The sequence below is a fragment of the Poecilia reticulata genome, linkage group LG14, assembly GCF_000633615.1.
Source record: "Poecilia reticulata strain Guanapo linkage group LG14, Guppy_female_1.0+MT, whole genome shotgun sequence".
Classification (NCBI taxonomy): domain Eukaryota; kingdom Metazoa; phylum Chordata; class Actinopteri; order Cyprinodontiformes; family Poeciliidae; genus Poecilia; species Poecilia reticulata.
The window spans coordinates 11,549,521-11,560,621 of NC_024344.1; the positions used below are offsets into that span (position 1 = coordinate 11,549,521).

Consider the following 11,101-nt stretch of genomic DNA (forward strand, 5'->3'; position numbering starts at 1 on the left):
GTTCTAGGGCTGAACTGTCTGTTCTAGGGCTGAACTGTCTGTTCTAGGGCTGAACTGTCAGTTTTAGGGCTGAACTGTCCCAATGGGCCATAAATTGCGCCCACCGAGGACTTGATGGACTCTTCGGATTAATAACTAAAAAATCTGGTGGCTATGGTCCAGAAAAACGGAGTCCTTATTTGTTTTTTTAGTAAATAATGATCAACTTAGCATAGAAAAGGTTCAGTAGATATCAAATGAACATTCTTCCATGAATACCTTAGCTGCCATACTCAAATCTTTTAGAAAACCTGCAAGGAAACCAAGGACTTTATATTATCTACAGCAGACCGAGGCACTAGAAAGAAATCTAAATATGGCACTTCTATAATTTGTCTTTTTTGGTAGATACATTTGGATCACGCTAAAAAGAGAAGAGCAGTAAAGGGAAGTTTGACTCTTTTCAAAGATTTGTCTCTTCCCTCATGCCTCCCAGATGACTCTTCATTCAGAGCCCAACTTAACAATTATGCATAATTTGTATGTTGGTGACTCAGAGATATTTTTCATGTGTTCCTAAAAGCCTAATTACTACACTTTTTATTCCATATAAAATAAAATGTTACTTTGTTTAATTTATGAATCAAATCCTTAACAACTCAGAGGCGCAGTAAACAAATCTAATCCTTTTGAATAACTGGAGTTATAGCTTAGCAGATGTTAACATCTGAAACATATTCTGAAAGTCACAGAGATGTAATAATGTCACAATCAAATATAATATTGATCAACTAATATTTAATTACTGGAATGAAACTGGTTGAAAGCTTTCTGTTTGTGAAGAACAGATTGATGTTTTTAGTGATTACATCTGAAATTGACATGATCAGACAACAAAATAAATAAAATCCAAGGTTTTATTTATTTATTCATGTATTTCAAATGTTCAAAATAATAATAAAAAGACATATAGTCAAGGCAATTTACATGACAAAATTTGAAAAGGAGCAGGTATAGATGATCAAAGATCTTATGATCTCCTGCTCCTCTCTTACCGTCAGAATACAGTAAGATACTTTAAGTCTCTACTTTAAGGATTAAACTAAACACAAACATTAGCTGCGGCAGTTTGTGGAAGTTTTCAATTCCCCTCTTCTCTCTGTGAATATTGTGAATAATGGCCTCATGTGCCACAGATCATTAAAACTGAGAGCATAACCAGAGTTACTTGAAAATTCTGGATTGAAATGTTTCAAGAAGCATCAATTAAAATAAATTATAGTTCTTCTGAAATGTTAATGAGTCAATGCTGCAGCTTAGGTTGCCAATTTCCTTCATGTCTTTATACTCTGTAGAATAAACTCGCAGCCGACAATCCTTGTATCACTGTAATAACAGAGGAGACGTCGTATTTCAGCTGTCAAATGTAAGTATTATCAAAATGAATGCCGAGATGCTAATCTAACCTAGCGCCTTCTAATGCGCATTAATACAGGATTCAAATGAGGTGGGCCATAATTGATGATTGAGAGGGCAAGTCACTGAACCATAATGTTTTCTTATAAATAAATGAACAGCGAGGGATGTTCTTCCTGGTGCTTGGCCGCCTGCCAAATGCGAATGTGATTCTGAGACTCGGCAGAGTCGATGAATCCTTTCACCAAATCTGATTGACTGGAAGCGGCTCCAGGTTGAGTCGTAGCCAAACCAGAATGAGCATCTAGAGGTCTTGCTCAGTTCGTCCTGCTGATGTATAAGGAGGCCTTGTTTAGAATGTGCTGTACTAAAAAAAAAATGAAAGCAATAGGGGACAGACAGACAGACAGGCGGTTTTAATTAGAAATAAGATTTCACAATGAGGGGCCTCATTAACAATCAAGCTGTATGTGACTTTCATTTAGCGTACAGCACTCACATTTTGTTCTCAACATTGTCTTCCAGAAATAATGTTGAGGCTCAGATTAGTTGTGATTGGACACCAATGCAAAGTGAAGATAGTGGGAGACAATGGGAACTCTGCATGCCTGTTTTCGCCTGCCAGTCGGCTACCATAGATATCCTGGAGATACCAGTTGCTGGTTTATTCCAGAAAACTGGCATTTCTTCCCATTCTTATATTAAATAGATGCTTGTGAATAACCTCAAATTAATTAATCTTTTTTTTTCTTCTTTTTTTAGAAACTGAAAAAGTTAACTGCTCTCTTTATCCATTTGTAAAAAGGTTGACTTTGTGGAGCTCGTTTTTGTAATGTTTCTTTCACTGCAGAGTGACCATGTGTGAGCAGCACACGGGCCTGTGGCAGGGCTCATTATGTTGGCGATTAAACAGCCCATCCAGATGTGACCAGCTACATTTTCCACATTCAGTTTAACACTTAAATATTTCTTCTCCCTTCTCGACTCGAGACAAACAGCTGAAAATAAGTTGTGCCCTACAAAAGAGGAAAAACTTCAAGTGAGGAAGAACTGACACCTGAATAATTTAACATGAAAGATTATTTTTGAAAATATATGCATCTGATAATTGAGCCACAGAATTTAGTGTAAATTGAGTTTTTTTATTTTTTTTAATTGGTTAAAATATAATTTTCTGGGAGGGCTGCACAGTGCCTTGCAGCAGGAAGGATCTGGGTTCGATTCCCGGCCCCGGTCTTTCTGCATGGAGTTTGCATGTTCTCCCTGTGCATGTGTGGGTTTTCTCCGGGTACTCCGGTTTTCTCCCACAGTCCAAAAACAATTCAGGTTAATTGGCCTCTCCAAATTGCCCCTAGGTGTGAGTGTGTGTCTCTGTGTTGCCCTGTGACAGACTGGCGACCTGTCCAGGGTGACCCCGCCTCTCGCCCGGCACGTTAGCTGGAGATAGGCACCAGCAACCCTCCCTTACCCCTTTGTCAGAGGGACAAAGGGGTAAGAAAATGGATGGAAATGGATGGAAAATGGATGGATGGATGGATGGATGGATGGATGGATGGATGGATGGATGGATGGATGGATGGATGGATGGATGGATGGATGGATGGATGGATGGATGNATGGATGGATGGATGGATGGATGGATGGATGGATGGATGGATGGATGGATGGATGGATGGATGGATGGATGGATGGATGGATGGATGGATAGATGGATAGATAATTTTCTGGGCAGGTTTTTGACTCCATAGCAATTTGTCCTCTGTGGCCGCAGCCGTGTCCAGAATCAGCTTTGCAAGTTGAAATTAGATGGAAAACGCAACATGTGAGCAAGAATATGTTACTTTTTCTATTATTTTTATTTTATATTTTTTACAATAAGTGATATCGCTTACAGAATGCCAGACAAAATATATTAGAAAAGTGTGTAAAGAAACATTAAAATAAACTTAAATCCTTGTATTCATTGTGGAAAATATTGCATGTTTGGAAAACAATGGTCGTTTTCACAAAATTCCTGTTGATACTTGCTTTGTTTCCCATAGAAATCCTTAAAAAATCCATGAATGTGTGGAAATAAACCTCATGGATCTGTTACATACAGTGGAGGAACTATGATGTTTCTTTTCTGAAGTTTTGGTATTCTTGTCAGATATTAAATGATAATCAATTGGCATCTTTTAGAAAACTTAAAAATAGATTGTAGCAAATTTTAAATCCAGAATGATACAAATCAATGCAGAATCAGTTCATTGGACAGACTAAATAAAGTTTTATTATCTCTGCCACTTCAGTACTCAAAATTAAATTCTATACCAACATTAAATAAAAGCATAAAAATGAAGGTTTGGTTCTTCAAATGTTTTGTTCTGTTGAGTAATTTCACTATAGACTTGTATTATAAGGTTTTAATTAGTTGAGCGAATCTCTCTTAAACAAAAAATATATATATATATATTTCTAAACTAAACTCATCAAAAAGTAACTTTTATTATTAATAGTGAAAAACTTGGAGTATTTGGCTCCGTCTTAGCTGAGAACACACACTGATAATGTTTTAGTGATGATTCAAAGCGGAATTAAGATGTGAAACTAATGAAGACGTCCCCTGCTGATTTTGTTTTTAGGCAATGCCATCAGCTCCATGGGAATCTCAGCGCCTCCTCCGGTGGAACACACTCCGGTGCCAGTTTCTCAGCCCTCCCCTCGCGTCTTCCAGGAGAGGGTCCACGTTGGCGTCAACACGCTCCCTGAATTCAACAGCGTAAGCACACACGCCTGCTACTCTCTCGCTGCGTGTCGGTGTTGGAGATTAGGCTCCAGTCAGGGGACTGCATATCAAATCCTAACGCCAATGTTTCACTGAGGACTGTAGCAGTGAGTTGAGGCCCAGCAGCTTCCTGCATAATCCCAGATTATTCTTGTCTCACTTCCTCTTCTATCTCCACCTCTCAGTGTGGTTCAGGATTAGCTGTAGGTGTTTGCTGCAATCTTGACTGTTAATATTCATGGGAGTGTGTGCGTCTGGTTCATATGTACAGTTGTAATCTTACTATATCCCGTATTGCAATAGAACCTCAGGAGACCCAGACCCACAGTTTTGCATTTCTTCCGCACACTTCCATTTAAATACCTCTTTACAATGATGTGGAGGGAATCCAGTGAAATAAATCAAATGACACTGACTGGTGTTTGTAATTTATGTATGAGTTTAGATCATTGCTGGACACTAGTCTGGCCAAGATGGAGATGTGATTGAGAAATGACAGTTTCTTACAATTGTGTTGAGTAAACATTCATGTAACGTCTCAGGGGAGTTTACAGGTCAATTTGCTGATTTGCCCACTTGAACCTGAATGTTTCCATGCTTCCCATTGTGGAAGGTGACGGCTACTTTAATTGTTTTGCCAAATTAACACACTACGTTTAGCTGGAGGACATAAATAGTGCTGTAGTGAAACACAGAGGCAGCAAAAACATCCAGAAGTAGAACGTTCCTTCATCAGGCTGTCACTTTTAGCTACACAAAGAAATTCAACATCTTGGTGAATCACAAAAACTACTCACTGATTTTGCACCAATCATTAAAAATAAATAACAGTAGAACTGATCTAATTTCATGTGAATTCATGGAACAGTTCTTTGCAAAATCCTCCACTTTTAAACTTAAACTTAAACACAAATAATATTGTTGTAGGGCAGGAGATAAATGAAAACGTAATAAAATCAGGTGTGTATTGTCAGTCTAGTGTAGTATCACAGTTCAGCATTGATTCTTACTGTTCGGGTCACATGGAAGCTGTTGTTTTTGTGCAAGCTGTTGCTTGCAAGGTTGTTGTCCATGGAAGAGGCTGCCTGCAGAAAAGTGTGGCGCTCGCTCCGTGACCTTTTTGTAAAACCGAAACAGAGGATGCAGGAAGGGAGAGGGAACCCTGGAAGATAGTGGCGTCACGTATGCTGAAGCAGAAAGCGGACCCCCAGGTGATCTGCGTTGTGCAATATAATATGTAACATATTTATACATAGATGGAAAAAGTCCAGTCTAAGCTGAGACCTGAAGTGTTGTCACTCAGAAGTGATATTAAATAAATGCAGCTGCACATGTTCAAACCATTCAGTATTATATTTCCATGCATTCCACAACAATCCTATTGTCAACAGTCCCATAGTGCTGCTTGATGCAAACAATGCGGTTTTATTTTCCATGCATTTGGAGTTGTTCTTGTCATAAGCAAATAAAAGAGCAGACAGCAGTTTGGCTCTGCTTGCCTTTGAGCTTCGATGCATGATAACTTGGAGATTTTAAAGAAGAAATTATCTAGCCCATATAGGCATGAAGCCTCGTGGAGGACCCTTGCAGTTGCTGCAGAGAAATCCAATGATGGCCGTCTTATGGCAGCAGCTTCATGGAATATTTTATCAGGAAGAACATGACCTCATTCTCTTTAGATTATTATTTTTTTCATGTTCAACAGCCTGTTTCTTCTCAGTCCTATTCCTGAATGTTCATGTTGTGGAGCAGATGCAGAACTTGACAGACATTCCCAAAATACGCTGGTTTCTTTGCTAAATCAAGGTGATCATAAGGAACCCAGACAAACAAATAAGGTCATTAAAAGTTGCTAATGGGGATGTGGGCAGATTTGGGCAGTAACTAATAACATTTACTCAATTACATTTACTTACTTGAGTAACTTTATCGGAAAAAATGGACTTTGCGTCCTGCTATGCGGATGTTACTTTGACATGTATCAACTCCTAAACATGTTGTTGAAGATCCTTCCATAGACAATATATTTCCTAATTGCTGTGGCCTCTTTCAGTAGGATTATGCTGAAAGTAGAAAGGAATCAGAAATGGTTTGAGTCACAACAACAAGTTTGAAGTACTGATTTGGTCTCCAAATTTCGGAGAAATTTCACACATCTGTGGTTTATGTTGGACAAACAAGTCTTATCCATAGTTCAAAACTTGTAGGACTTCAAGAATCAGATGCTAGCAGCATCTAGTCCCAAGTACTAGTAAATTAAAAAAACAAAATAAATCAAGGCCATTTTGAAGGTTTAAATTCTCATCTTGAATATTTTCTTTGTATCTTTGAGGTGTTTTCATGCGTAGCAAACTCCGTGTTGTGTAGACCGACTCTTCTTGACTTTCCCTCCATGTTTCATTGCGCTTGTTAATTGGAGCAATCACTCTTTCTCTCCTCCACAGATGGAGGACAGTGACCAAGAGGAGGAACAGGAAGAGGGAGCAAATGAGGAGTTCAACGTCATCCCGCCATACTCTGAGAAGGACTCCGACACCGAATCAGGTGCCAGAGGGAGTCAGAGAGGAGAAGCCAGCCAAGCGGAGCTCGCTCTGCCGTTGCTGCTGCTGCCAGGTCTCTTCTTGAACTGGGAATGCTGGAACGACTGAAGACTCGACTTTTCTTTCAGCTTAGAGTTTGCAGTCACTATCGGTGTCAAATTCATTGCAGCCCTCACTGTGAACCACAGTCGACGGTTATGGAAAAGACGTGTAAATGCCTCCAAAAAAATGTTTGTGTCCTTTTCCTCCGAACACTGTAAAATATCCCAACTTGTTTTATTTTATTTTATTTCCTTTCTGACATTTATAAGACATTACTCATCCTTCAGTTTATTTGCTTAAGTGACCTTTCCTCAATGTGAGTACATGGGTGAATTGCAAAGTGCTGTTTGGGCAGAAGCTATATCTGGAGCCTTCCTGTCTTTTAAAATAAAAAAGTAATACACAGTACTTCACAAAAAAGCATATCACCCAGGGCTAACATACGCCACACACTCTCTGGAAAACCATACCCAGTCTACTCGACTGCAACGAGGCGGGAGCGCAGCTTTTGATTTCTATTTCATAACTCGTGTCGCATCCATTTCTCTGCTGCTCCTTTGGCTCTTCCTCTAGCTTTATCATGCTAAAAAAAAGCAACAATCCGCTTTAGAACAAGCTAATAAAAGAGGAAGCAGCATTTCAACCATTTTGTGAAAAATAAAAAAGGATCTCTTAAAAATTGCTTCATTTGACAAGACGGGGATGAGCTTCAAAATGATGCGCCGTCACGTTTTGTATGCTTGTTCTAACTCCACTCGCCAAAAAGCATGACAAAAGTCACTTCGCTCTTTTATTTTTACATTTTTTTTTTTTGTTAACACACCACTTAGCATTGTTCCTCCTGCACCAAGCGGCTGAGAACTCAACCGCAGGCGAAAGTAATGAGATCAGATTCCATTGTAGAAACGGTGTTGGGAGAAAAGCAACATAAGCAATTACTGCATGATTCAAATTGCTCCCATGCAGGGGGGAGAGTCTGGAGTAAGGCTCACGGGAGAGAAAAGGCAATTTGCTGCTGTCGTAGCCTCTCACTTTTTTATCCTTAGGAGATCTAGTTTTAGTGCTCCTTCCCCAACATGTACTTTAGATGTTTTGGAAGCAAAATGAAGCGATGCGGACGGACATAGGAGGCTGAAGAGCCTGCTGGCTGCTCTCGTCACCGGCCAGCACATCCAGCCATTCTCTCTGCTTGAAATATCTTTTGCTGATGTTAATGGTTTTTCCTCTTACGGCTCATTTTCCTGTAGAATTAAGGAGCTGCGGATTCAGAGGTGAAAGGAAGTTTTCGTAGAGAGATAGATATAAACCAGTCTAATTTCAAAACGTGTTTGAAAGAAATAACTAAACCAAGTTCTGTAAAGATTTTTGGGGTATTTTTGCGTTTGAACTCAGTATTTGCAATGGTTGAACTGAAATTCATCGGTGATGTCTGTGGGTCATTCAGGAAAAGGCTGAATGACCCACAGCTTTTTTGAAGTGTAGTGTCTGGTCTTGTTTACTTGACAGGTTATTAAAATGAAGACTTAACTTTGGATGCAAACTGACAAGGACAGAAATGTACTGAAAGCCAACAAGCAGCGCTTCCCTGAATCCAGCTCCATCTTTCTTCACATTTTCTAGAAGTCAACGTTAAGCTTTAATTGGATTTTGTGAGTTTAGTAAATACGACTTGGCTGTTACATGCTTTAGGGCAAAGTGACATCATGCTGTTTTTTTTTTTTTTGACCATTCCTTGCAGAAAACGGCAAAGTGGATGGACGACTCTTCAGTTTGCTAAAGCTCCAAAGTCCAAACCAGAAAAACTGAAATACAGTATCAGACTGGGCATCAAAAGGTTGTGTTTGGTTTTAATAATGTGATCATGAGCGTTCTGAGCTAAATATGGTGATGTAATAGTGAACTATAAATCAGTGTCAGAAGCTCATGTAGGGTTCGGGTTCTCTGTTCCTCTCAGTGATCCCAAGCATGGTCAACATGGTCCCAAGCATGGTCATGGTCAAAAGGAACTGGACTTGGTTTTAGATCCTTAAAGATGTTTTATATCAGTTTCATTTTAATTCTCATTTAAGGCGTTTTCTCAGTTTAAGCACACTTTCTTGGTCAACTACAAACTTTGTGGGCCTAAAGCCCATTCAGGCAAATTAGGAGTAGAAAATGCTGGATTATTATATTATATACTTCCACGTTATAATTGTAGTCCACTTAACTCAATCAGATGCTGAAGACTGTTTTCTTGACTGCGACCACATTTCTGTCCCAACTGAAGTTCCAGTTAATTGTTCCTCGACATCTGAATCAACACATGTAGAGTCATCAATAATCTCAGACCTGCTAATATTTAGCTTTCACCATATTTCCCCCAGAAATATTTTGACAGAACTCACAGAAAATGTTTTGCTGCTTCACAAACACGGAACATCTTAAAATCTAAAGACTAGTTTGTCAGCTAAACTTGAACCTGGTGTGAGCATCCGCATCCACCAAAGCTTTTCATTTGAAATACAATATCCTACCAAATATTCCACCCTGCAGTTCTTTGTGATTGCACTACTGCATGCACTGAAACTGACAGCTGCAATTCGATATGTTGTCCAGCTCAAGGTTCTGTAACCAGAAAAGACGGTGAGAAATGCCAATAAGTGCAGCAACGACTAGTTAAAATCTAATTTCAACTAAAGAGTTGTCATTTTGTGTTGAGAAAAACGTTGACGAAACGTGAGAGAGAAGTACAGCAGTCAAAACAGTTCCTTTTATTAGAAATGGTAACATCAAAATATCAAATATGGCTGACCTACACAGTTTTGCAAGCCATGCACAAGCCAGTAGGCGGTTATGTAAATAAACATAGGCATACACCAACAACAGAGGAAGTTAAGTCAGGAACTCTGATCAGATCCACTGAGGGATCAGAATCAGAAACCGAGTCCGGTAGACTCAGTTCGATCGGGGACCAAGATTGCAACATTTGTTACATCATCAGGTGGTGGTTTCACATTTCTCCGTGCCAAACAAACCAAACTCTTTCAGAAACCTATTTACCCCCTCGCTTCTGTTGGCTCGACTCCAAGAACCACTGACGGAAACAACACGAAAACGTCTGAAGAAGACAAGAGCGCAACTTCCTTCTTGACAAAGTAAACAAAAATGGAATGGTGTCAAATTTCAGAGGCTCTAGAGTTTCTCTTTTATTTTTTGGCAACGGATTACGAGTCATTTTTCCTACTAGCGCTAGACTTTTGACTCTTGAACGTCAGGAACTGGTACCCAGTCTGTTTTTTGCATTTTCGTCTTATGAGCTTTTGTATATTTTGTCAGTACATACCGTTTGTTTATATTTGTAAACATTAATGTCTCGCATTGGTTCTGTTTGTTGAAAAACTCTACATTTATAGAATCTAAATCTTCAAAGAACTGTGTAAATACCTACCAAATTAGACAGTTTGTAGTTTATATCATAAAAGTAGTAAGACCATGTACAGCACTGTTTCACATGCTAAATTTATTGTAAAAACATATCAAACATAGCAGATGTTTCCGTGTATTTCCTGTAATGTTGTGCCATAGACAAAAAAAGTATGTCAGTTTGTTTACAGAATAAAAAGTCTCATTAAAATGTGTTCTTGTCTAACACACCCGATGCTTCTGATTCAAACTAATCGCACTGTTTAAGAGTACGGAGAGTTTTATTTTATACACTGACATACCCATTTAAATAGACTTCCATGTTCACATATTTCTGAAATTCAACATTGTGGACTACTTCTACAAACAATTTCTCAGTGTGATACCTTGAAATATCATTGCTGTAGTTTAAGCAGTTTGGCAGGACAGTAGCTCCTCTACCAAGTGCTAAGCTACATTAAGTCACAAAGGAGAGTCAGTGGAAGCTTTTTCACCTTGTGCCTTCAGATTAGCTTAAAAACTGGATCGAGAGCTTAATTGAATGGGTTTCCTTGGCCAGGCAGGTGGATTCAAGCATTATATCACAAATTATGATGGAAAAGGTTGTAAAATGTGCTTTTTTCTGGTGATGCAGACCTGTTCTCTGAAACGATGAGTCCTACCTCTATATCTATTGGAAGAGTCTGGATTTGGCATAACAGACTATACTGTAAAGTTTGGTACAAAAAGGATCACGATTTGTGGCTGTTTTCCAGAAGTTGGGCTTGGCCTCTTTTTTCCAGTGAAAGGAACTTGTAACCCTTCAGCACACCAAAACATTTTGGACAGCGTTATGCTTCCAACTTTGGTTTTCAATTCACAAATCCATCAAGAGATGGATGGGTGAATGGGGTGTGGGATAAGTTGATTGGCCTGCACAGATTCCTGACATCAAAACGATGGAATAAAATAGAAT

At 39.1% G+C, this 11,101-nt stretch overlaps 1 protein-coding gene across 3 annotated transcripts in view; it reads left to right on the top strand.

Annotated features, from left to right (window-relative positions):
- The window catches only part of LOC103475849 (GDNF family receptor alpha-4-like), a 26,324-nt gene extending 15,948 nt beyond the window's left edge, over positions 1 to 10,376 (top strand). For all 3 annotated transcript variants that reach the window (XM_008427771.2, XM_008427773.2, XM_008427772.2), the window contains 2 exons: positions 4,020 to 4,156; positions 6,607 to 10,376. In XM_008427771.2, coding sequence (XP_008425993.1) covers positions 4,020 to 4,156; positions 6,607 to 6,810 — 341 coding nt within the window. In that variant the 3' untranslated portion in view covers positions 6,811 to 10,376. The remainder of the gene's footprint in view (positions 1 to 4,019; positions 4,157 to 6,606) is intronic.
- Positions 10,377 to 11,101: the final 725 nt, after the last annotated feature.